Consider the following 27,461-nt stretch of genomic DNA (forward strand, 5'->3'; position numbering starts at 1 on the left):
TAAAGGCCTAAAACTGCCCCCATAAAAAAAAAAAAATCAAGCCGAATCATATCCGATAATGAATGCAGATGTTTTGAACTTGACCCACTTTTGACAGCATGTAAGTGAAATTTAGGAACTCCACAACAGTGCAGGGATTCAGGTTTCCATCCAAAAAAGCTCTCAAAATAAAAACAAGAAAAATGGGGTGGTGTAGTTTTTGCAACATTACTAGTTGTTACAGCAGTATGTGAAAAAAACTATAAAGTTTGCTAGGCCAAAAAGAAAGTTAATCTCGTAAAAAAAAGAAAGAAAATTGACGCCGTTAAAATGGGTTTGCGTTAACGCCGTTAATAACGCGTTTAGCTGACAGCACTAGTTATCTGTAAATCTAAAAAGCCTAAATGTTTTTCCTTGATTAATCAAGCTTATGAAGGATTTACGAATACATGACAGCTTAAAGGAACAGTTTGACATTTTGGGAAATATGAAGCCACCGCCAGTAGCCGGTTAAATTAGCCTAGCTTAGCATAAAGACAGGAAACAGGCAAAGGTGAAAAAAAGCTGCATACCATCACCTCTAAAGCTCACTAATTATATTATATAAAATATATATTGTGTGTCAAAATTCTTTTTTGTGCCATTGAATAAGCTTCATATTCACCGAACAGACATTAAAAAAGGTATAAATGTTGTCATCACACGCTCAGTAAGAAAGCATATTTCCATAGCATATAAATGTCAAAACATTCTTTTAAATGTCAGCCCATGTACTGGAATAAAACCCACTTGAATAAGAATGTTTTGAATAATTAATTTTTCCTACAGTTATAGAGCTATGAACAAATACACGTTCCAACCACAGATGGCATAGAAACAAAAACCATAGATGTGGGTGCATTGTCACCTGCTGCTACGAATGAAGTCTCCCTGGCCAGCAGCCAGTGTTGGGCGGCAGTGATCAGATCTGGGAAGTCTTTTCTGGTGGCAGTCTGCTCTTCTATCTGGTTCTTCACGATGGCCAGTACCTGAAGGAAAACACAAAATAACTGTACATTATAGATACTGTACATTCACATCTGCAGTATTTACTCAAATTAAAGCTAAATAGCCTGGTCGTATTGATCAAGGATTCCTTCAGTTTTACATAAACACATGGAAAACAGTTTTTACTTTATCTTACCCAGGAGCAACTACACACCTGTGTTCAAATAATTCATTGTATGAACTGCATCTTTCAACTTGAAAACCTAAAGGTTCTTCCTTTCATCGACGTGAGGAAATCCCTCCAGGCGGCACATATTTGCGTTACCTGGTAAAGAGAGCGAACAGTCGGCTGAAAGACCAGGTTAGTGTTGAGGAGGAAGGCGCGCAGGAGGGGCTGAGGGTAGGCCGCCAACTGGGCCAGGATGCCCGTCAACAACAAGTTGACAGGAAGCGAGTTAGACAGCATGTTCTCCAGACGAGACAACAGCACACTGACAAATGGACCTGCAAGGAGAAGAAGAATCATGAACAATCTTTTAACTGTGCTGTCTGCTTGTAAGTTTTGGTAAATAGTGAGGCGGCTGCAGAGCAAAGATTTGCCTTTACTCACCAGTAAAAGGTGCAGAATGGCTTCTACCTGCACTCCCACTGACAAACTTGGCCCCAAATGGGGATTGCAGTTTCTCTGGCTCTGGTGTCTCAGCAGAGAAGGAGGTAAAATCCATCTCATCCTCCTCCTCCTCCTCTGCAGGTGTGACAGGCATCTTCAACTCGGTATTAGGTTTGACCTGTTTTTTATCTGCTTCAGTGTCCAAAGTACGAATGAGCTCGTCATATTGAGCCAAAAGGTCATCAACCGTCTCAGCAGCTGTGGGGATCTGGAGATGGGAATTAAAATCTAAAATCTTTGTGTCCAAGCTATCTTTATCAGCCATCACAGAGGCAGGGAGTGTTTGACTGAGTCCGTTCTGCAGGGGAACGTCTGCTGAGCTTGGTCGGGCTTCTTCTGAATCAGACCCATTGGATTTGAGCCTGTTTTGTTGCACGTCTCTGGTGTCTTTCTTGGCGACAAGATTGTACACCATGACGTCGTCCTGGAACTCACTTTCCTCAATATATGAGTCTTTTACCAACCTTATGGCTGTTTTCCTCATCTCCTGGATGTGCTTTGGGAGCTCAGCAGGAGGCTGCTGTGCAGATTCACTCTCCACAGGAACCTCATCGGTCTGCACCGGGCACGCATCGTAACTGTCGTCCCACTCCAGCTCCATTTGGGTGATGGAAGGCCGCTCTGTATTTGGCGATGGACAGGGTCGAGGGCGTGTTGCTTGTGGCTGTGGAAGTCTCTTGAAAGCCATCTGAGTAAGCCCGCCTTTTAGCCCCGGCTCCTCAAGGACGCCGGGCTGGTATTTCTCAGGAGGGGGGTCCTCGCCGTCGTACTGGGCTGACCAGACCTGGCAAGCCCTTATGCAGCTGCTGATGCTCAGACGGGCATCATAGAGGTAATGAAGATAACTGACATCCAAGTGGAATTCTGAGCCGATGGTGCAGGAGTTACCTGAGCCATCATCCTCTTCTAAGAAAATCTCATTTTTCTCTGGGAAGAAACAAAAACGGAGATGTTGATGAAAGCTGTCATGGAGCACCTCAGAACAGCACTCACACAAAGCACAAATAATGAGTTTGTCATGTAGCTACAGGGGGTAAAGTGATGCAATACAGCGAAACAGCAGGAAATCCCTGTTAGATACTCATAATCATCCAGTGTTCATGTCCCAGATAAATACAGATCAACACCTTGCTTTACTCAAAAACATGTTTAGACAGATTTGGAAAATGCAATGTTAATAAATTAATTTTTTATTTCAGCACTCCAACTGTCCATTAATGACTTTTCATTTTCCCTCTGTTTGTTATGACTGCACACCAATTTTACTGAGGTTGTAACATGCACTCACTCAAATGGGGTTATGAATATTAAAGTCTGTTGGATGAATTCTCCTTGAAGCGGATTATAAAGCAGCAAAAAAACATCCATAAAAACCTATTGTAAATGTGACTGAAAAGCAGTCATTCAGTTTGGCTCATCTATAGCACATACAGTCCTTGAAAAATGGAAAGTATTCTTTAATAAAGCTTTATTAAAAACTTCAGAGCTTTTCTCTCTCTCTCATGCACAAGGACACCTCAGAGGTGAGGATGCCTTCTGAAACTGGTCCTAAAATAGGACAGAAGGGCATTTACCCTTACTACGTCACTGCTTCCCCATGCCTTTCAGCTTTGATAATAATTAGCTGTACTCTATTTAGTCCATTTACTCCTTAAGGACATTTCCAGTTTATTACAACAGGGATCTCCTATTCACCTCCAAATATAAAGTGGTTTAGATAATCTGTCAAAACTGTTGGCTTGTTTACAACCTGTGTGATCCTGTGGTGTGCTCTTGTCTCATTGTTTTCATATCTGAGCAATTGCTTTGGCTACAATGTTATCACCAATTGAAATGATGTCCACAACAGCAAAAATATGATCCAAGCTGCCATAAACCAGACACAATTTGGTCCTGTCCTACCTACCTGTGGTGCTGGTTTTGTTGGGCGTCTCTGCGCCCTTGGAAAAGAGGATGGAGTCCAGCTGTCGGAGGGGCGGGGGGCTGTGATCAGGAGAGCAGCACGACGGTGTTAGCGCCAGGATCTTGGCTGCTGACACAGAGTATAAGTCCCTCTCCCCTACAACACGTCTCTGACTCAACATCATGTGATTACATGGGATCAGGTACCTGGGGAGGTAGATAGCAACAGATCCTATTAGGAAAACCAACGGGTGGTCGTAGGAGGAGGGAGTTTGGGGAGGTGAGAAAAACAGATGCTGACACAAGTCTGCATGGTGGGAGGTAAAAAAGTAATGCCTTTAACCAATTAGATGTACCATGCTTTACAACTGGAGAATAGTCTGTGTGTGTGCTACTCACCTCAGTATGAGCTGTAGCATCACATCTTCACAGTATAAGCCAATGAGAGTGTGGAAAAGGGCCAGTGACACAGTGCCCAACTAAAGAGTTAAATGGAAAAACACAATTAAACACATTACAACAGCTGAAGACTGTTCTACTACTGCTGAAATATTAGTCAATTAGCCAAGAAACTAAAATTAACTACCCTGACAATTTATTAATTTTGTCATTTTTAAAGCTAAATTAACATTTAATGGTCCCAACGTCTCAATATTTCTATATTATGTATTTTAAAAGTGAATATATTTGGAGTTTGGACTGTTGGTCTGACAAAACAAGCAATTTGAAGATGTCACCTCAGGCTCTGGGAAGTGTTGATGAACATTAGTTTTCATTAGACATTTTAAAGACTACCAGACAACTTAACTTCAAAAATACAGCGCGAGCATCAGTGTAAAATAAAAGGCACGAGATTTTATCCTTAGTAAAAGTTACTTTTGCTTTAAAAAAAAAAAAAAAAAAAAAAAAAAAGAGTTAAAAAGAATTATATTCTGTGTAGGTGTTTTTGTTCAAAAGGCTGAAAAGGTGAAAGGCTTTACCAGCATGAAGCGCATGACTACATAAGAAGTGCCAATCTTTAAAGTTATCAAACATCAAAAGGTAAAAGCAAACAGCAAAATAGCTGAAATGTGGAATATTTGCATTTGAGTCAATGTTTAATTTGGCTCAAGGTGAAAAATGTTTTGTTTCTTATTTCTCACTGAGTTGGCTGTTTGCCAAAGCCGACTGTTAGCAAACACTGCGGGAACTCCTCAATCCATTTACACAGTCAAACAGCAATGTAAAGAACACAGTACTTAGTCATCTTAATGGTTTGAAAACGATATTCCAACACATAGGACTGTTTCAAAGTGCTGGCATCAGTTTCTTTGCTAACCCGGGATTTGTCGCTGCAACTGAGCATCACCATGACAACAATTTGCCAGCTTTGGTGCTGACATTTCTGGAGTTATTAAACATGAGTCATGCATGTGTGTGTGTTGAAGACACACGTGTTGGCAGTTTGCTTGATTGGTCCTGTACCTGGAAGGGAGTGTTAATGCGGCTGACTAGAGTATCTAAAATGTGGACGCTGTCATGTCGGTGGAGGAGGATGAAGGAGAGGAAAGTCTGCAGCAGGGCCGGCTCAGACACAGTCCTCAGGAAGAGGTCAAGGTATGCTGTGGTTGTCATCACCTCTTCTAGGGTCAACTTCACAGAGGAAGGAAGGAATTATTAGTCAGCAGTTAATTGGGTGTTTTTGTGTGAGCAACAAATAAAATCATGCCAGAGAAGAATCTGTTGAAAATGTCTACAGTACAGAATATAGCAATAGGTTATGAGGATATTCTTGTACAAATGTATTACAGTATTGAATTTTTATACTATTGTATGTATACAAATGTATACATACAATAGTATTGCCCTAGAGTTGGATGAGTAGCACTCCCATCTCTGTGTGGTAAACAGAAAGTTAGCTTAGTTTAGCACAAAGACTTGAAACTTTAAGAAATAGCTACCCTGGCTTTGTCCAAAGAAGAAAACTTGCACCTCCGAAGTACAGACTAATATACACATTATACTGATGCTCTAATAAAAGGCAACTAGGCCGAAACGTTAGCATGTTTGTTGGACATTGCTGGCATAATAACTTTGTCTTAGAGCTGTGTGTGCCACTTTTTATATTTTTTATTTTTATTTTTTACCTTTGGGTATTCAACATTGATGCGTTACATTTTGTTTTTTTAACCAAACATATTTTTTTTAACCTTTGGACTAAGCCAAGCTAGGCTTTTACTCCAGTTTCTGGTCTTTGTGCTAGGCTAAGCTAACAGTCGCTTGGCTGCAGCTTACACGGAATGGAGAGATATGATGGTGAAGGTATCCATCTTCTCAGCTCTCTAGCTTTTCCAAATTGTTATAAATGAAATATTCCTTCAATTAAAGAGGTGCAACTTATCTCCCCCTCCCCCCAAATTAATTAGTCGCAAATTTCCCATTTATAATGGTCTTCCTATTATTTCTGTCTCATCCAGACACACATTCTATGTCGAAGTGCTTCACATGTTTCCCACCTTCAGTAGTTTACAAAAACACCATCCACAATAAAAGGTTTAGTAACTGAGGAGCATTTACTTGCCCAAGGGCGGCATTACATGGAGGTGAGTAGGAGGAAGAAAGGTACCAACCTTGTGAAGAGCTGGTGCTAGGACAGGCACGAGGAATCCGTTGTAGATGTAGCTAACTAGCTGGTCTCTGATATCAGGGTGGGCCACCTGGCAACAGGCACAGATTAGTCAAGACTGTAGTCAAGCAGAACCATTTAGCACGTGTGCAAATTCATTTTTAATGTGGGCGAGTCTCATGCGTGCAGGCTAGTCACACGTTTTCACCTGAATGACAGCGTTGCAGAACTCGAGCGAGTTGAGGAACTGGACGAGGGATGGCATCTGGAGCCAGTCCTCTTTGTGCAGGCAGTGCCACTCCTCATTGGGAACCTCCAGCTTGGGGGGCAGAGAGGAGTACAGTCCGCTCAGGCCTGTGGCCAGAACCTAAGGAGGGAGAGAGAGAGAGAGATAGATGTCAATATTGAACAAGGCCTTACAATATTCAAATTTTTGGACTATTGGTTTATTTAACCGTAGGCCAAGGTTTTCAATAATCCTGTAAATGTATTAACATCTTCTAAATAGATTGGCAAAAAATGTACACATTCATGGTTCCCACATAATTTATTCTAATGAGTTTTGTGAACCTCTGACTTTTCTTTTAGTGACACCGGTGTTGAGAGAAATATCTTGACAACTATGAGATGGATTGCCATGGAATAACAGTAGGGATCCCCACAGGACTATGCCGGTGATGAATTTTCTTGTAGCATTATCATTACATCATTAAAAACATAACTTCCTGCTATAATGACATTCCCTCAACTGTACTTTATGCTTGGTGCTAAATTAGCTCATTTTAACTAATCTCACATAGTGATTACAGAGAGAGTTATGGGCTTCATTAAACATTAATGAGGTAGTGTACATGGCATAAATGATAACAAATGATGACAACAAATTTATTACGTTTTTTTACTGCTCACTATGATGCAAAAATACTTTTGGAAATCATTAAATAATTAAGATTCCATTTTGATAAGGTAATGCAGATGTAAGCACAGCACTGCAGCAGCCTACATTTCATCCTGTCTGTTCCTCCTCCACGCACATTAAGATAATGACGTACATATGGATTTTTACCTCCTACAGGTCGTCTCTATAAATATTTAAGTAGAAAAGAGTTATTGCCTATACTTTTCCTAGAATAGGATGATATGGTAATGAGGTTACTAATTAATGCATTAATGTCAGCAGGCTTTCCACATAACACATTGACAGTAATATGATGTCTGTCTTTTCCTAGATGTAAATTTTACGTATTAACAGGGTAGGATTTCAAAAACATAGTCTAACTTAACTGTGAGATGAGTGCATAATTAGCATTGCATTGATGTATACATTCTCTATAGGATTATCCTTGTAGCCTGCGAGTGGAACCAATTAAATTTGGACTCCAGTTGTGTAACTGGCATCGCATCAAAAGCTATTTCTCATTGCGATGTCTGCAGCGGTAGTTCAATGGCATTATTTACATGGGATTATCTTGCAACAATGCCATGAATGGCTGACATTAATAACATTCAATGAGATGGTTAAACCTTGCTTCAGGTACCTTTATGAATTCATCTGCATATTCTTTGCCTGATTATGATGCCCGGGGTCATTGAAAAGTCAGGTATTTTAGAGTGGCTATCAGATAATAAGAGTGAACGATTCCTCATACAGAAAGGTTGAGTTAGTTAGGAAGTTAAAAAAATATATATAAAAAAAATAATAAGGAGTGAGTCTGGAGATACACTAAAAACCACCAAGTGATTGAGAGCAAGAGAAAAGAAGAGAAGGAAAGGTAATTTGTCCCTTAGGACTGACCGGACAGAAGTAGGTACTCTCTGCGATGTGTTTGGCCACCCGCTGGTTCTCAGCAGACAAAGACATAATGAGCAGCAGTGCATCTCTGGCTTGCTGGCCCACTGTGCCCTCCCTGTGAATGAAGGGGATGAGCAGGGAGAAGATGAGGAAGTTGGTGGCTCCCTGATCCTCGCTGGTGTGGAAAAACAGCTCCAGAATTGAAGGGTCCTTTGCCAGAACGCAGCACAGCTGGTTGAGCAGCAGCACCAGCTCGCTTTCGACTTGTGGCGCCACGGTGCCCGAGCAAGACGACAGCAGCATCATGAGCGGCCGCAGGATGGGCTTGTGATGCAGCAGGGGCTGGTGCGCCTGGCCCACCAGCATCTCGTACATCTTTAGCTGCTCCAGCTTCATGTCGTCTGTGAACTCCCTGCGGAGGCTCCACACAAAGAGGCGCTCCATCACGTTCTCCATCACTACAAACTCCAGAATGGGGCCCATGGCGCCGGCCTGACCGCTCTCCTCCTCTATTAGCAGGAACAGCATGTGCTCCACATAGTTCTGCACCCCGCTCGCCTCGTCTCCGGGGATGGGGCCAAAACGAGGGCTGCCACCAGAGCCAGCGCCGAGGTTGATCACACTCAGGGAGGGCAGCGTGGAGCTGCTGCGCAGGGGATCATGCTTTTCTAGGATCTTCACCACCTACAATAAGAAGCAAGTAGAATATTACTTACTAAATACATTAGAACCATAGCACTTGATTTTAATGCAAGAACAGCTTTGCAGCCAACTGAATTTAGGAAGAGATAAAGCCACAGCTTGTTTGAAAGCTTTTAAAATAAAGTTGTGTGTACATGGGTAAATACATTTGGATGTGGCAATCGACTCTTGAATTGGAGACTCTAGACGCTAGACACTTAAACACATTAGACAAGTCTTTTTTACAGACTAATTGACATGTATATGAACGCACCAAATGATCAGCCTGCAATTTAAACTGTATTTCTTTTTGAAAAGAAGAAATAACAATATCTTTATTAGTGGCCCATCCAAATGAAATATGTACATGACAAACACTGCTCAACACCTGACTGATGGCCAACACAAAGTGGAGATTGACAGAAACTAACAAAATACAACGAAGAAGCAAATTGATCACTGGGATTTAAAAAAAGCATTTATGTTGACTAACAGGATGTTAAGCATTACCACTCAGATAACGAATATGTGCTATAATATGGACTCTTGACCTATGGTACAAGCCAGTGTTTCCTTTTATAGCAGTTTTTATCTTATTTGTATAGATGGCACTTGTTCACCATGTTACATTAAAAGTATTTATTATTAAAGATATCTTGCAGGTAAAATCATTTCCTTCTTCCGGATTGGCTCATTATCAACAATAATGGGGTGTAAACAGAGCAGCAGCACAGTACAAATAAACTCGGTTTGTGTAGGACAGAGGGAAACAGCCCTTTGTGTATCCAGTCCCTCCCTTGTGTGTTGGCTGCATAGAAACCAGAGTACCAATAATGGAGCCGGTGTCCCCAGCCAGCCACTGCTGCCATGAAAATAACTGGCTGTGCACAAGAGAGCTGGGCATGGTTGATGGAAACCAGAGAACAGAGTTTGTAATCCTTGTCTGAGCCTGATGCGGACTGAGCCGGGTGGCCTCAGGGATCAGTTCAGGCTCTCCGGCCATTACTGTAGTGACCGGAAGGGGGCAGGTTTGAGAATCAGGGATTTTACATACTGGACAAATGGAGGAGTCCTTTTACAACATTTTTGCTTCCATGGGTCAAAATACCATTTCTGGTTCAGGTACCGGACCCTCATAATAAAACCTGTTTTAAAAAGTGTTGGATTGAACAACGTGTTTCATATTTAAATCATCAGAGTCCACAACTGGCAGTAAAAGTCTGAGTGGGGATGAAATGAAAGGCACCATTTCCCCCCTCCGCATTACCACCAGTGTGGCGCACTTGAGCAAGGCCCTTACTGCTCCAGTGGAGCATCTCAGGCTGGTACTAGAGAGTTGTAAAAAGGTGTGTGTAAGTCTGTAAAACTCTTGAGTATGAGCAGTGCGCCCAGTGAAACTAAAAAAAAAAAGTTCAGATTCAATCTTCAAAGTACACTGAACATTTAAAGAGTAAAAAACACAAGAAGCATATCTTTCTACTTTTACATATATCAATGCCAAATTTGCTGATGCAGCGGACTTTTCTTTAAGCTGCTGGAGCTTTAACATTAGTCAGTTCATATAGTACAGGCCAAGATAAGTGTTTCTTATGCATTATTAATACAAGATGACTTAAGTGTCATTAACATTGCAATAAGAATCCTAAATGGATTATCTCACCAAATCCAGACCATCAGCAGATTCCCTACAATTTCATTCGTAGGACATCACAATAACTAACAGCCTGTTATGCATGCTCTGCCCAAGAAAAGCACAAGGTACATGTCTTCACATGGTCTGCGAGTGCTCTCCCATTAGTCGGTTCTGGAACAATATTGCATCCAAAATCTCCGCCTTGTTTAATGTTACTGTGCCTGTTACTGCCAATGTTTTGATTTTGAATGACCTGTCAGCCGTTCAGCCCTCTGGAACCAAGAGATGTGCTGACTTACAGCTACAGGGAAGATGATTGCGACCCGTTGGAAACCACCCCACGACCTGTATATCCACCCATGGACCATTGCCTACCTGGAAGTTGTGTGTATAGAGCTTTCCACGGCACGCAACAATGGAGCACCGGGAAAGACTCTGGACACTTAGGTGGACGTTGCTGAGCCTGTGAAGTCTGGGCTGTAGCCGTGTTTGGTCCTTTTTCTTGACTTGTATCTGTGTGTGTATATGTCTGTTTGTGTACGTTTTTGGGTGTGTCTGTTTCTGTGTGTACTGTTTTTGCCTTCCTTCCTCCCTTTGCTCTCTAGGTTTAATTTTATTTGAATTTCTTTTTTATTTCTGGCCCTGGGACGCGTTCTGTCTCAGTGTAGTGTTTTGTAATTCTTGCCGTTTACTTTTTCAAAATAAATAAAATTTGATCACAAAAAAAGAATCCCAAATGGATTAATGTGATTAAACTGTTAAATTTTAAAAATGACAAAAATTAAGATCTGTGCTTTTATTTCAGTTGACAGATGCCCAGAAAGTAACCAACAGAGAGCAAACTCATGACAGCAGGGACAAAGCTAATTTAACTGAAACTGTGAAGTCTAAGGATTTGGTGATGAATACTTCCTACGTTCCTAAACAGAGACACATTCATAAAAGTGACAGATTTATTAGGAGTCATGTGGCATTAACCATGAATGGAAAGAATCAGAAACTCTGGAGTATGGGCAGTTTGTTCCTAGTCATTATAGCTCTTCACTGTCTATAGTTAAAACATTGTTGGCAGCCACAGCAACAGACTGATCACTTTGCATGTCACAACAAACACAATGAGCTCTGTGAGGCCTGGCGCGCGGCAGATAAGACAAAGCCAATGAACATGAACCTAATCTTCCAATAGGACAGGCAGAGCTTCTTTAGAGGGCCAAGGCCAACATTACTTACAAGATGTTACTTGGATTTTAGTCAGAAGCCCTGTTATCAGGCTACAGATTAGCTTAGCATGGAAATAAGACTCTGCAGGAGTGAAACTGCGCTGCCAGTTTGCCTAAAGCGAAACAAGCTTTAATCTGGGACAGGGTGTTCTCATTTTTTTTGTTTGCTGTCTGGCTGGGACTAATGAAGGAATGTTTGAATCTGTGAAGAAGAAAAATTACAGACCCTAGACATGTCTTTATGGATGAGTCAAAAACAAACTACAATGGTGAGCCTGTCACTGATCTGGATTGTTCTGTCAAGCCTGATAAACCTGGCAAAATATTGTAACAGGTGTGAAATCAAAACAATAAGCTCATTCACAAGAGTACTTCCACATCAATCTGAACTCAATCTGAACTCACCAACTACAGTTACATCCAACATAATGCATGTCACTGGAATAAAACATCTTTTCCGCTGACAACTAATGATAAAAGAAAAGAAAGTTCCCTCCAGACATGTTTTAAGACACTCTGTTTGAAATAATGTATTGTGTCCGATACAGTAGTTTTCGCCTTTGAAAAACGTTGTCAACATTCTCCAACTCCACGATTCAATATGACTTTTAATTCTAAGGTTACAATTCAATTTAACTTTCAAATTAAACATATTCTTGTCAGCATTGACGCTAATGCCACAATAAGAGCCACTACATGGCAGAATGGTACTTTCCAACAACAGTTTGAGTTTCTCAAAATTAACAAAGTGCAAGTGAATGCAACATTAGTTTAACAAGGTTCACATGAATGCCCCATGAAGTCCCATTGGAGCCCACATACTTCACCTTCACTGTTTGTTTACGTAACTTAATGACTTCAGGGAAGTCGGATTTTCGAGTTATTTTGTTTCTCCGTTATCTCCAAAACGGCAGTGACCATAATTAAATTCAATAAAATGTTATTTCTAGTATCAAATCATAACAAGAGTTATATCAAGACACGTTACAGGTAGAGTAGGTCCAGACTACACTATAATTTACAAAGACCCAACAATTACAGTAATTCCCCCAAGAGCAAGCATTTAGTATGACAGTGGCGAGGAAAAACTCCCATTTAGGGACAAACCTCGGGTGGCGAGGGAAACTTCCTTTTTAGGGAGAAACCTCGGACAGACCCAGGCTCTTGGTATGCGTGTCTGACATAGCCGGTTGGGGGTGTGATGAACAGTGGCAATAATAGTCACAATAAAGATAAAGGAACTATGAAATAGTAGTTGTAGTAGTTCATGGTGTAGCAGGGCACTACAGGGTGTAGGAGGGCACAGCAGAGCATGGCAGGACGTAGCAGGGCACCCTAGCAGCTACAGTCTACTGGTAAGCTAATGTTAACCTGCATCTTTAGCTGCATGCCAACAGCCGGGAAGCTATGCTATGTCTGTTGTTTTCCTCTTCATACGTGCGCAAGTAGGTGGGGGTAATACTAGGGGAAAGCTTTTTGATAGTTTCAATCAAAAGCTAATTTTGATCGATTTCTGATTTTAAATCAAAACCGTGACACCCCCATCAGTTACCGTGTTAAAACTTCTTAAAACCACACCTACTTCTTCTGCCTATCCTGTAATATATATATATTTTTTTTTTCATTTCTAAAGGTTACTGGACACAATATGTCTCCTACGTCACTGAAAGGTTCATTCTCAAGGTTTTAAGTTTTTACATCACACTTTTGTGAGTTGTCCAAGTTGTGATATTACAAAATCATGCTTGTATGTGCACGTGTTAAACTATCCTCCTTCAGCTGATGAATGTGAAAACGGCCTTCTGGTGTACAAAATCTGTATACGTTCTACCTCACCGACAGTAGAGACTGACAGTAGAAACTGACTGCAGTGCTGGGCCATCAACACTTAACAGCAATGCAAGTATGGCCAGTGGAATATTGGAAGTAGGAAGCCGACTGTCTAGGACTTTTGGCTCTTTGCAGCAGCAAAGTTTCAGTTCCTTTTCATCCCTGTCGGTCCTGGCAGCCTGCGAAACCTACTCCTCCCACTCTGAGATGAACAAGTTATACAGAATGACACTGGCCAGATACTGAGGGGTATGACAAGTGTGTTGGTGGCTAAGTGTCAGCTGCTTTAATGTCTGCATTAGGGGTTGTCAGTGAGGGGTCGAAACGTACATTAAGCTAAATTCCAAATGTTTTTATTACATTTGTAACCAGATAGGCTTGTAGGGATTAGTTGTGTTATTTGGTCAGATTTGTGTGGTTTAATGCAGATTTGTATGAGAGTGGTAGAGAAAAAGAGTGAATACGTTTATTTCCGGTAATGTCCTTTAAGATGCAGGACTATTGATTTAGTGCTGGAGTTTACCTGAGCCCAGTGGTTCTTGAACACAATCATGCAGGTCTCTGGATCCACCCCTTTCAAGACCAGAGACTGCCTATCTTGGTTTCCATTGGCAACCATGGAGGCCATCGTGGTGACCGGATCATACGTGGATTAAACCATGTCATAGGCAGGAGAAGGAGGACATTCCTGACTGCTTACTGGGTGCAACCATAACCGTAGAATGAAGCGTAAACACAGAGGACCTGAGGATGCAGAAAAAAAAAATGAGTAAAAAAACAAAGAACACACAAGCAGGCATCATTATACACCGAGACACAAAAAGTTGCTTCATAAAATAGCAGCACAGATATGACTGCATTTCTCTGCCTCTGCATGGCTAGACAGCAGCTATGACAGGCATGCAGGAAAGAGAACAGTAACAGGCAAAGTCAGCTAAGAGACACAACGTGCTCAGCTTGGCTCACAGAGTTGCCTGCCGCACTCTGGACTTCAGACTGAGATGTCAAATTGCTTTTGGACTACCTCAGATGCCCAAAATGGATTCCTGCAGGCCCCCTGACATCACTCTCATTACAGAAACATTTTTTGAGATCAGAAGACGAACCACGACTGGGTGTCAACAATTCTGGCTAAATGTGGGGAGTTAGGGGGAACCACATTTAGGCAAGTGAGGTCTGCAGTGCTCACATTGCTTGTTTGTATAAAATAAATAAAAATACAAAAATACTGTACATATTATTTTTAGTTGAATATAGCCTGAGGGAAGCTTTGCAGATCAGGTCCAACACTCAAATTTGCACTGTGGAACTTTTGAATATGACCACCCTCAGAAAAGGGACTTTGGCGTTTCCTTTGTAGAAGACGGTGCTGGAAAGATTGATTCTACTAAACACAGACGTCGTCTTTGACAACACTGGGAACAGGACAAGGTTCAAACTGGATAATGTGAGAAAAAAAAAGGTTATATTCAGTTTTCTGCTATGCTGTAGAATTGTTTAAATGCACACTCACACTTCAAAGGTAGAGATGTTAGGATGTGCCTTATCTGCCCGTGTTTCCTCTGCTTGCAGACCGTGAATGTTTGCGATGACTATCATTAAAATTTGAAATGATGTCACATGTATATGAAAATTGCAATCATGTTCAGGGGATATCTCACGTAATCTCTGCAACAAGAGGAAGAGTCTAAAGCCACGCTAACAGCTCTGTGAGGCTGTACCATAGACCGTTAATATTAATTTATATATCAGTCTATGGGCTGTACTTTAGCACAGAGGTGTTTTGAGCGAATGTCATCCTTCCAACATGCTCACAATGACACTGTTAACATCCTGATGTTTAGCAGTTATGTTTACCAGCTTAGCATAGCATATTGTTAGCATGCTAACAGTTTCTAATTAGCACTAAACAAAAAGCACAGCTGAGGCTGATGGGGATGTTTAATAGATAGAGTAATTACAGATCTAGATAAACATAGAATCTGACAAATAAAATTTGATTTCTGGTGTCACAAGAGGGAAAGTCAGGGGATCACAAAAACAAATAGGCCTTATCCTAAAGAGACCGTGGGTGTCTGTAGAACATTTTGGACCGATCCATTGAGTAGATGTTGAGATGTAGATATTTCCCTGACATGTCAAATGTGATCTGCTGGTGGTGGTAGAGGAAAAGTCAAGGAATCACCAAATTTAGTCGGCTTAGTCCTCAGTACACTATGAATGGCTTTACAAAATTTCTTCTAAATCAAATAGATTTTTCATTCTGGACCAAAATGCTAAACCGACCAACTGAACAACATGCCTGGAGTCATGCTGCTAGCGTGGTTAAAGAGGACATGACATGGTTTAAGCCTAAGTCGGTCTTGGAGCATTCACACAACACCGGGACAAAGTTAAACACTCACACAACACAATACAGGATCTTATAGACTATATCTCTTCAACTGTGAAAACACAGCAGCTGCATGCCACAACACCAAATTGGAGCCTCTAGCTCCAGCCCCTAAATGGGCCTCTCAACCAATCACAGCTCAACCCCTTCTCTTGAATCCACTTTGCCCCAGTACCACGGAAACATCTCCACCAACTACCGAGTTCAGGCATAACAAGGCACACACAGTCAAACTTTCACCATCTGCTTTCAGTTAGGAGAGCTGCCGGCTGGTTGGATTCTTGAAAAGGAATGCAAAAGCAGCATGGCGTGTGTGTCAGCTTGTGTGTGTGTGTGTGTGTGTGTGTGTGTGTGTGTGTGTGTTTTCTTACCTTTGCCAGAACATCTTTACCAGGGACGGGTCACTAATCAGACGTCATTCTTGTCCTGTTGTCACACAAAAAGAAGAGAGATGAAGATCTGTCAAAGAGAGGAGCAGGACATGAGTATCCGTGTGAGAGGCCAGGCTTGGCGGGAAGTGACTGGACATGACTAAGCTTCTCCGAACACCATTTGGACGGAGATTGAGAGGGAGGAGGTTACAAGGAGGGAGGGAGGGAGAGGACAAAAGGGAGGTAGTGAAAAAGGAAAAACATGGTGAGAGTAAGTCTACAGAAAAAAAGAGGAGGTTCAAGAAACAGCAACAGTGCTCACATGCATTAAAAAGTACAGAATAAAACATCAGTGCATAATATTTCACGCATAATATTTCTGTAGGAATTTAACATCATCACAGCCTCATGATCCCTTTATTATTGGAGAACAAGACTATTGTCCCTTCCAATTAGCGTCGTGATGTAATTGGTATCCTTCTCCACTGTGAGAGCCCCGTTCCCCACTGACATTACTGCCCTTTCCAGCATTTACACCGAGCCATTGTGGGAATCATGTCATATGATGCAGTAGTCTCAAAACCTTATTTTTTTCTAGATCATGGGTTTCTTGGAAAACATGCAATCTTTCATGAAAGCTTGATGTCATTTAAACATAGAAAATGAGACAGATGTGATGTAAGAGATGTGCGTGTAATGTAATATATATATATATATGTGTGTGTGTGTGTGTGTGTGTGTGTGTGTGTGTGTGTGTGTTTTAGAAGGTGAGTCATTAAACACTCATTTTGTTTTGCAGGCTGGTTTTGTGTCTCCATGGACTCATACAGTTACCCCTAGCAGCACAGTGTAGAAGCCGTAGCGACTTGTATGTTTTTACATACTGGCAATTTAAAATTCACTGTATTGTGTTCAGGACAATTTGACACACGACAGGACAAAGTAAATCCCTTAATTTTGTTGGCCAACAAATTATTTATAGTCTTAAACGTTTCGTACGGAGACCCTGAAGGTTTCTTTTGTTTTTGTTGCTTTTCAGTGGTGCAACAGACTTTAAGCTTAGCTTAATCTAAGCAGTGATTAGCTCCTCTCAGACAACAACACAATGGCAACAACTTCCTCCTCTCAGATCGGCTTCATTTGGTACTAAACATTTTGTGCCTAAACTAGGAGCCAGATAGGTCAAGACTTAGATATACCCACTCAATACATCATGTTATAATACTCGTAAACATTCCCATGCGGGGTCTGACATATTTAACAAAGAACGCCGCTTGTTTTTGAAGAATCAAATTTGCTTTTTCCAACTAGACTCTCTCACTATTCATGCTCTCATTTACAGTACCTGCTGTCAGGTTGTCACACAGAGGGAGAGCGCAAAGTTACCCAGAAGACGTGGCTCTACTCGCTCCAAATAACCTGAGAAACGGGACAAGCACATGCTAAAATATAGGTTGTTAAAAATACATCTTTTGTGCATGTGTGGATATTTTCTGTTTACAGTCTCGAACTGCCAGTGAAGCAGTCTCTTGCTACACAAGCATTGCTGAATTCTCCTAATTCCCTATTATCCAATAAACGCAATTTGATAATTACACATATCACACATATCACAGTCAGAGACACGATCAACAGAGTAGACAAAATAAGCGTGGGGTTTCCCTCAATGCAGATTTCAGTTATACATCCATAGACACACCAACACAGAATGCCAATGCTAAGAAACGTCATTTTCAGAGAGTAATTCATTAATTAATTCCTAAACAGATATTGATGTTTAGGATTATGGGTTCATTTTTGACCTACCATCCAAATGTCAAACAATACCTGACACTTCCCGCAAAAATATAAATAAAAACATTTTAAAGAAACAAGTTTACTTTCCTGGGTTTTAGCATCTTTAAATAGTAAATAACATTAAATTGTTGGAGTAAGGCAGACTGATCACAAATCAAATCAGGGAGGAAGAAACTTATTTCCAACATGCAATTAGAGAAAGTGCCCAATATAGAACCTAGTGTTGCTATGCTATTTTAACTGAGCAATACACTTTGATGCACTGATTATATTCCTCTCTTCTTCTTTTGAATTGTTTTTCACTCCATCATTTTTTATGTTGGGCCGTGATTGAAGGTATTACGAGCCAAGTATTCAGTCACACGAGCTGTTTTTGTAAGGGGACATATTTTTAAGGTATTTACTTCCTGGTCAACGCTTCCATTCATTCCTGTGGGTCTTAGATTGATGCAGACTCAAAAGTAATGCTCACGTGATAATATTAATGCTAAACTCATAAAGATAAAATAACAATAACGCAAAAAAATGCAGCAAAGGCAAACGGATGCCTTGTGTTTTGTAAAAAAACAACTACCAGACACATGAAACCCATTACTCAAAACTTTGTTTGTACACCTGCTGTAGGTGGCTCTGGCAGCGTTTTAGGGACTGCTGCAGCTGAACTCCTTCACATTACCACTAAAGAAGTGTTTGGCTTAGCTCTATTAACAAGGAATTAAATACTAGCCAGGGGTTACAAACAATCCATCTTCGCTGAGACATGTCATGCCCTTCCCGCATTGCAAACTGCTAATGATTGCATCGGTTAAAAAAGGTATTATTTATTTTCACAACACAGACATAGCTGGAAACAAGACATTTTGTTCTGTTCAGTGGGCATGGTTTTACAACAGACTCGTCGCCTCACTCCCAAGGTAAACACGACGACAAAAGGGAGAGCATGGGCTTGGCTACTGTGTTGCACCTCAGCCTTATTGCCAAAGTGGCTTCGCAAGAATCAAAAGAGATAAAGCTTAAGGGGTGAAAGAGGCAAACACAGTGAAAAAAAAGAAGAAAAAAAAAGAGAAAAAAAAAAGAAGAGAGAAATGTTCATCGCCTCTGGGGATTTTTGTCAGTTTTTATTGACCTGGTTTCTGGTATTGGCAGCTTTCTGCCATCTGTGAGGTTCTCCAACACACAGGCGTGGTCTGGAAAAATAGCTCAGAGGCAAGACACACCCTTTAGTCAGAATAATGATCATCTTTCTCGCTAAACAGGAGTTTTAACCTTCAATCCCAGAGACATGATTATTAAACAGTAAGAGAAGATATACAACAACAAAAAAGTACTATATATAAAACATTTATTTTCCCAAATGTCTAAAGGGGAGATGTTTTTGGGTGCTAGACAGAAGAAGTCAGTCTTTTTGACTTTCCCTCTCCTGAACCAGCGTTGTTATATTATTTACAGTGGCCAACTGGAAGCCATGGTAACCCAGTGACAGACAGGCCCATTAAAGTGATAGCTGCTGATGAAATATTTAAGGGCTACAGGTGAAGCCATTGAAGGGACAGATTGTGCCTGGTCTGAAAAGTTATGGTCTCAACACAACAGGAAGGAAAAAGGCCATTTCATTTCTTATCCATGTCTCTTTTACTTCTTCACTGACCACCATCTATCTTCAGGAGAAACTCTTTAGGATCTTAAAATGGACACACGGACTGCCAGAACGTTAGGACATATAAATACACATTTTCGCTGTTAAACTTTAAAAGATCATATAAATCCTAATATTCCATATGAAGTATCCTTAGAAAGCATTTCATAGTGGGTTTCTAAACCAAAAAACACAAGCCTAACAGATGCTGTATAATGATCAGAAATAGCTTTTGACATAAGACCGATGAGATTCACTCAATGCAAAGCTGTGGATTTTCACATGCACATGAAGGCTAACAGGGAGTTGGCTGATGAATTCATCTTCAAACTGGTTTCAGAAAACAGGCTGTTCCTTCCATATTGCTCAGTGATCACGAGAAGAGATCCATTAACATGTTCAAACACACACATCCGCTTAGTGTAGCTGAGAGAAGAGGAGGCGGCATAACAGCAGTACCAGACAAAAAAAAACTGACCTCAAAACGAGAAGTAGATAAAGATTTAAAGAAGCCAACAAAGGGATAAAAGAGCCTGTGTGTCCCGTTGTTGAGATCAAAGATATGTGGCTAATTTCACATGCTACAACTCTCTTGAAAGAGGGTTCAACCCAAAAGTGGAGAAATGGGCTTTCACGAGTCACTGCATGTACTTCACATTATGGGTGTAAAAATAGATACTGTATGTGTGTATTCATTTTTCTTCACTAACCAGAAAGCAAGATGTAACCTTGGATGACACTGTGAAGGAACGCAGAGGTTTCCATGTACTGTGCCAAACACAGGTTGAACATAATGATGGTGATGGGAAAGCAATTAGTTTTGCAAGTATTTGAAGAAATCCTGACCTGCTAAATGAAACGCAAGGGGATCACAAAATTATTACAATTTGTCCTAAAGAGTACATGAATGTGTGGATTAAATTTCCCAGCAATCCAACAGTTGGTGGGCACTAGAGGAAACGGTCAGGGGCTTACCAAAGATGTTAGGATTCATCTTTTGAGCATCAAAAATGTACCGTATGTATAAAATTTCATAGAAAGTTGGGCGCCTGGGTAGCTCCCCTGGTAGTGCGCTCACTCATATACAGAGGCTCAGTTCACAACATTTAGTTCTAACCTGTGGCGCTTTGGTCCATGTCACCCCCCTCTCTCTCTCCCCGTTAATGTCTAAAGCTGTCCTGTCCGAAATAAAGGCCTAAAAATGCCACAAAAAAAAGCTTTAAAAAAAAAATATCATAAAAATTCATATTTGTTGGTTCAGTCTGGACCGACCACCTGACCGACATTGCCAGCCCTAGCGTCACACCAATGTTATTGTCTGCTTTAAAGACCCAAGATAATATGTAATATGTGTGTAATTGTAGGTACATTTCTTTGTATCATTATAACCAAAATGTTACAAATGCTTTCTGATACTTTAAACAAGTCACTACACATTTTTCCCCTCACATTTGTTTTTCTGACCCTCACAGGCTAAATTCCCACATTGTAATGTACACAACAATGAGGGCCGGTGACATCATGCTATTTTCATGTTGGTGTTCAGCCCATCCCCACACTACAATAGGCATCTGTCAGTGATAAGGATGTGTTTAGTGTGGGTATAACCTCTATCTCTGCTCCTGCTGCTTCAAGCTCGTTTGCATCACGTCTCACTTGCTGATAAAAAAAAAAGCTATGTTTGCATGTGGAATGGAAGATACAGTCTGTGAAGTTCAGAGGAGGTTTTTCAGAGATGATGAGAGCAAGCTGCAGCACTGCAATCATGTAATTAGCCAACTAGATGAAAAGAGGGTTTTGAAAAGCTACAGTAGGATACACAGCTCAAAAAATGAAAAAAATGTTTTCATAAGGAATACAGCGCAAGCCAAAATGGCTGTCGGGCTCCTCTGTGTCAAATATTTACTTGGGTGTGGATAACTAGTGAAAGTTGCTTTTCTCACTTTTGTTTTCCCGCTTAAGACTTCATCGCCTTAAAAAAAAGTGCAGTCGAGGAGAGGAAAATGTTTACATTAGCCGTCAAGTGGCTGAACACTTTGATGACATATTTGCACGTACATTTTCAAAGCAAAAGACATGCAAACTGGTGTATACGCTTCAACCTTTTTCTAGTACTAAACACTGGCCTCTAGCACCTCGTCCACCGTATTGTTTTACTTTATGTCCGTGACTGGCTTTTCAAGGACAGATGACAAGAGCATGCTGCATAAACACAACTTGTACCTTCATTCCAGGTCATTCTTAGACAACAGAAGTGGTTCAACCTGATTCAGTATCGACCTCTATTCTTTTCACTCTGAAGAGAAGCTTCTTTTGAAGGCACTGTAGAGAGTTTGCCGGGGGAATAGAGGGTCATTCTTTGTACTAAGCTTGAACACAGGCTAGCCAACAAATGGGACAAAATGTACTTTACCGTTAGCCACTTTCCGACCAAGGAACAGTCCACTTCTAAACAGTTCTACTAACTACTCTCCTCAAAAAACAGTTGCCATTTACATTCGGACTGGCCAAGTGGCCACAGGAACTGGTAGGAGAGGTAAGGGAGTTACGCAAGCACGGCAACGGTCTTTATTGCGTCGTTTAGCACCACGATAAAGAATAAACGGAGTTCGAACGACGGCGTTTGAAGACCAAGCTGGAGTACTTAACAGAGAAACACAGAAGATGAAGGCTCCAGTGTGATATGATGGATGAAGATAGAAGAGCAGAGCGCAACAGGCTAACTAAACAACAGGTAAGTTTGATCAGCATAAGCTATTAGCTGGCTGAATGTTTGTCTTATGAGTTAGCATACGTAGGCAAATTGCAGCAGACAGTGAAGCACATGGCACCACCTACAGCCTGTAGTGGGATTAGCAAAAATCCACAGCTCCCTGTTCAGATGCACCAATCAGGGACCGTTCTGGCTTGAGCAGAAAGGGGGGAGGTTGTTGATGTTAAAATTCTTTGGCTAAGACCTGGATCGTTGCCATCCTTCCTCTAGCACCTTTAACACATATCTAATTTTATAAATATGTAAGTGAAATGCAAATATTGGAAACCTCACTGATGACAAGATTCCAGTAAGTCTCAGCGCCTGGCTTTTGTACAGACAATAATTACAGCACTGAACCACAACGTTTCTTGCTTTTCTGTTTATTTACATAAACGATGAGATACAACGTAATAATTAGTGAGCTTTGGAATTGTTGGGAGGCGTTAAAGAGAGCCAAGCTAGCTGTTTCTCCATGCATTCAGTGATTACGCTAAGCTAGGCTAATCACCTCCCAGCTCTATCTTCATACTATCAACACAGACAACAAGTGACATCCACCGACACAATTAACTCTCTGGAAAGAATAGTTGAACTTTTCTTTTAATTAAAAAAAACTGTAAATTAAAAAAGGTGATGTTAGAACTTTACTATAGTGTGAGCCGTTAAAGAATACTGCCAGAAACCATGGCGCATAGCTTTCACGTTGTCTGTAAAATCTTTCTCAGGGTCGGTGTTGAGGCACGAGCGGGGAAGGTGGGGCTAATCCCAAACATGGGGCCTACACACACACACACACACACACACACACACACACACACACAGACACACACATGTGGGAAAAAGCTATTCTAATTGAAAAGCACTACTTTCAAACAATCAGTAACATTGTGTGCAGCATAAGCAGCAACAAGCCAGGTGAAACAAATTGAATCCCCAACATAAACTTGTGACCTGAACCTATTAATCTAATCACATTAGTATAACCATTGTTCACAGTCTGTGTGTAAATGTCTTGGTTGCAAGTCTGAAAACTGGTGTTAGCCAAACAGATTTCCCACTAAATGAGATTTGAGTCCCCTCGTAACACACAGATGACTGATAAGCCACACATTCCCCTCATTCCTCAGAAATTTGTATCGTAAAGTTGAAACCTCTCTTGCATTCCGTGCTGCATGTCAGTATTCATGTTCAACCTAGTCGTGTTTAGGACGCCGTTAAGGAAAAGTGGGAGATTTACATTTTTGCTGTAGTCTCCGGAGTAGAACTGATTAAGAGGCAGAGACCCTCAGCATGTAACCAATTATAAACAACAGGGATCAGACGGTACAAGTTAAGACAGCTTCAGACAGAACTCTCTATGAAGAAGGGCAGCTTGGTTAAACACAACATTAAAATGACACTAAGGTGCATCCCTACGATCCTGAAAATCCAATTTTACATCCTTTAAAGTGACAGTAATTACAAATACATTTTCAAATGGTCATTCTGCTGAGAAGCCTGGATATATTTACATCCCTTCCCCCTAAGAGAGCCACTGGCAGTGTGCTACTGGGCTTTAGAGAGCATCCATAAGCACAACCACAGAAGCCACATTTGATGATGGCATAAAGAACAAAACCTTTGAAATTGGAAAAAAAAGGAGACAGATATGATTGACTTTTTCTGGGGTTTCAGTCACGTAATCGCTCATGGTTGTTTGACAGGGGATGTGAAAGTCACCATGACCAAAAACTCATACAAGTTAGGTAAAAACAGCTGAGTCATCTCCATGACAACTGGGCACCCTCCATCCACTGGCTACGAAATGTACTCTTTTAATATTTGGCATTATAAGAGGCAATCATGGTATACTTGTCTGGTTTGCTTCTTGATTCAAGTGTGTTCAAGTGAAACACTTTTTTTTATATGTTCAAGAAAAACGCCCTCTGTTTTATTATTAAGTCTGTTAGGTCTAAATCATCCAAATGTATAGTTGAAACAAATTGGTTAGTCCGCTGTGATAAAATCTAACTATTTTGATAATCTATTAGTTGTTTTTCTGGCAAAAACGACTTCTCTGGTTCTCAACTTCTCAAACGTCTCATTTGACCTGAAGATATTTCAGATGTTTTCACCATTTGCTGCCACTTTGTAGACAAAATAATTAATGGAAAAATCCTCAATTGTCAATAATAAAAATATTAAGTTGCAGCCCCACAAAATTCTGTTAACAGGCTTTTGAAATTTGAACTATCTGGCTAATGTAAAAAAATAAAATAAAAAATAACCTCCCTGTAGCTGAGTAATACATAAGACACATGACGAAATAGCTCCTCTGAATATTTCTTAACCGAGAGAGAGAAACCTGTACAACAACACTGTTTGAGTCTTTTACAGTCTGACATCTCGTCACCTGAGAAACTAGCCTCAAAAGCTCAGTTTACATCATGCTGATTTATCAGGTGGGAACAGGACACCTGTCCTGTAAAGACTTTCACACTAGATGACCAGCCCTTTGCTGCGTGTCACCCCCCACCTGTCTCTCACCTTTCCTGTCTAGCCACTGTCACTCTGAAATAAAGGGCAAAAAAAGCCCACAAACATAAATTTAATTAAAGATGACCAGCACTGAAACATTAATGCTGTTTGCTGGTAAATCGACACCTCTGGCATATTGTCTCCTTCAAAGCTCATTAGGAGCCTGAGAGGTGAATCAGGAGGCTTCTTCTTCTTCGTGGCTGTAAAAGAACTTTGCAAGGAGCTGACAACAACAGCACGTGGATACGATAAGTTTGTTTTTCCAAGTAATGGCGCTGGTAGCACGGCAGATTATGAAACCAGATCCATTTGAAAACGGGTCATCGAGCAATGACTGGTTTACTGGCGGAGGATGCAAAAAGAGTTGGGAGCGGTGATTAGAGAGTGGGTGGGTCTGCTTTGTTTCTATGGTGAAGACAACAGTATAAGCAAAGTGGGAACAGAGCAAACAAAACAAATGATGTAGTTCAGTGTCACACACAAAAGTAGTGTGGCAATGCCCAAAGTAAAGCCAGCAGAGACGTCTGGCTACACCGGCTGAAACCCAACCCTTCCTCACACCCGCAAATGTCAATCACGGACTGTCAGAGGACACACACACAGACACACACACAGTCCATCAATAACAGAAATGTCACTGTGATGTTGTATTTTAACAAGTAGGCTAAGTTAAAGCTACCACTGTAGAGTTGTGTTTCGAGCTTTCTTTCTATCTTTCTTTCTTACCGTCGGACGGCTCCTCCGGTTGGACGGTAAAAAGCACCCAGCAGTTTGAGCGACGTCGACCAGCAGGTTTAACCAAACACACACTCGTATGCCCTCTCGGGGACGAATAACCGAGTCGCTGTGGCTTACAGCTTTACAATTCCCCGCTTTCGTCTCAGTACGCGCCGGTAGCCTATTTTACGTGTAACCAAGCTATTTAACCTGAGTCCGCAGCACACATAGGTGAAACCGCACTCCAACTAATCCTCACTTGAACGCTCCGCCCACTGAGTAACAACAGGCCCACGTCCACTGGAGGAGCGTTTACACATTCTAGTTCCCCTCGTGAGAAAAATATCTGTTACAAAAACAATTGTGCACGTGTGAAAGGCTACATAAAGTGTCATTGTGACAAGGTTAACAGCCTGGCTTGTGTGGTCTCCAAAAAGCACCACTCCTCTGGACAGTAGGCCTTCTAGTTTTCCAAAAGAAAAACTCATTTAAATGTCAATTTCAGAATCTGATTTAAGCACCCTACGATCAGCCTGGTCCTACTTATTTAAGCCCAGATTTAAAAAACAAACATCATATTGGTCAGTTTTATCAATAAACGATCAGAATAAGGTAGATAGTATGAGAGTATTCAGACTTCATATATTTCAACATCATGTGTCACCACATGCTGGGCAAAACAGTAAGTTACGAGCTATGTGACAAATTATAAGTCTAATTTCTAACTGTGTCGTATATTTTATACAAGTAGGCTATCTCTTATTCCCAGTCTAGAGGATATAGAAATTAAGACTCTCCTCCGATGATTATTTTGCCCATGCTGTTATTTAAGATGTATATTTTCCCCAGGATCATAGTGATTTGTAGCAAAAAATTATAGTTATGAAAAAAAGCAGAACTTGTTTTATGCTTGATTGAATTTTACATTTAGCTCAAGACACACTCTAAACAATTAGAAGAAATGTATCTAAAATACACAATTCCAAAATATTTTTCTGTGGTGATTTCTACTAACTGAAAACCCTGGCCCTGATTCATATGAAAGACATTTCATTTCAATTTTTGTTACATGCTATAAAAATGGCCAGGTCTGCAGCGACATGTAGTGGTAGACCAGATGAATTGCAGTTTTCCCACAGTTGTGTCTTCAGAGGAAGGGTTAATGAAGATGACTAGTGATGGAAGACGAATTCAGATTTTTAACTCCCGTAGCAATCCCACACTGTATCAATACTCCCTTACAAGTTAAAGGCATGCACTAGAAATATAAAAATGCTAAAGTTATCAAGATAAATCCAGTGGAGTAAAATGTACAATATTTCCCTCTGACATAGAGTTAAAGTAGAAATTTACATAAACTGGAAATACTCAAGTAAAGTACAAGTACCTCAACCTTGCACTAACAAACAGAACTTAAGTAAATCTAATGTGTTTACATTCAGCAATCTAAAACTAGGTGGGAAACATATGTGCTGGTCCCAGTATGTTTTAGATTTAACATAACTTTACTGGAGAATACTTTACACCTTTTAGATCTCAATCTTGGAAAATCAAATTTAGGCTACAAAAAATTAAGCCTTACGGTACGTTTGGAGAAGAAAGGGCACAGAATTTAATAAAAAGCACATCTATCCAACTGTTAAGCATGGGGGTGGATCAATCATGCTTTGGGGTCATATTGCAGCCAGTGGCACAGGGAACATTTCACAAGTAGAAGGAAAAATGGATGCTAACATGATACCATCTGTGAAAAAGCAGAAGTTAAAGAGAGGATGGCTTCTACAAATGGATAATGATCCCAAACACACCTCAAAATCCACGGTGGATTACAACAAGAGGCGTAAAACTGAAGGTTTTGCCATGGCCTTCACAATCTCCTGACCTCAACATAATTGAAAATCTATGGATAGACCTTAAAAGAGCAGTGCGTGGCATTGCTGCAGCATGTAAAGCATTCAGCCTACCAGGCAGGCTGCA

At 40.8% G+C, this 27,461-nt stretch overlaps 1 protein-coding gene across 1 annotated transcript in view; it reads right to left on the reverse strand.

Moving 5' to 3' along the window:
• The window catches only part of fam160a1a (family with sequence similarity 160 member A1a), a 27,432-nt gene extending 1,681 nt beyond the window's left edge, over nucleotides 1-25,751 (reverse strand). The window contains exons 1-12 of the mRNA XM_034895157.1: nucleotides 25,494-25,751; nucleotides 16,063-16,117; nucleotides 13,823-14,043; nucleotides 7,939-8,619; nucleotides 6,352-6,510; nucleotides 6,148-6,234; nucleotides 5,003-5,170; nucleotides 3,938-4,017; nucleotides 3,543-3,745; nucleotides 1,577-2,563; nucleotides 1,292-1,470; nucleotides 887-1,007 (exon numbers count right to left, since the gene is read on the reverse strand). Of these exons, the coding sequence (XP_034751048.1) occupies nucleotides 887-1,007; nucleotides 1,292-1,470; nucleotides 1,577-2,563; nucleotides 3,543-3,745; nucleotides 3,938-4,017; nucleotides 5,003-5,170; nucleotides 6,148-6,234; nucleotides 6,352-6,510; nucleotides 7,939-8,619; nucleotides 13,823-13,927 (2,770 nt within the window). The 5' untranslated portion in view covers nucleotides 13,928-14,043; nucleotides 16,063-16,117; nucleotides 25,494-25,751. The remainder of the gene's footprint in view (nucleotides 1-886; nucleotides 1,008-1,291; nucleotides 1,471-1,576; nucleotides 2,564-3,542; nucleotides 3,746-3,937; nucleotides 4,018-5,002; nucleotides 5,171-6,147; nucleotides 6,235-6,351; nucleotides 6,511-7,938; nucleotides 8,620-13,822; nucleotides 14,044-16,062; nucleotides 16,118-25,493) is intronic.
• Nucleotides 25,752-27,461: the final 1,710 nt, after the last annotated feature.

Source organism: Etheostoma cragini, chromosome 2 (assembly GCF_013103735.1).
Source record: "Etheostoma cragini isolate CJK2018 chromosome 2, CSU_Ecrag_1.0, whole genome shotgun sequence".
Taxonomy (NCBI): Eukaryota; Metazoa; Chordata; class Actinopteri; order Perciformes; family Percidae; genus Etheostoma; species Etheostoma cragini.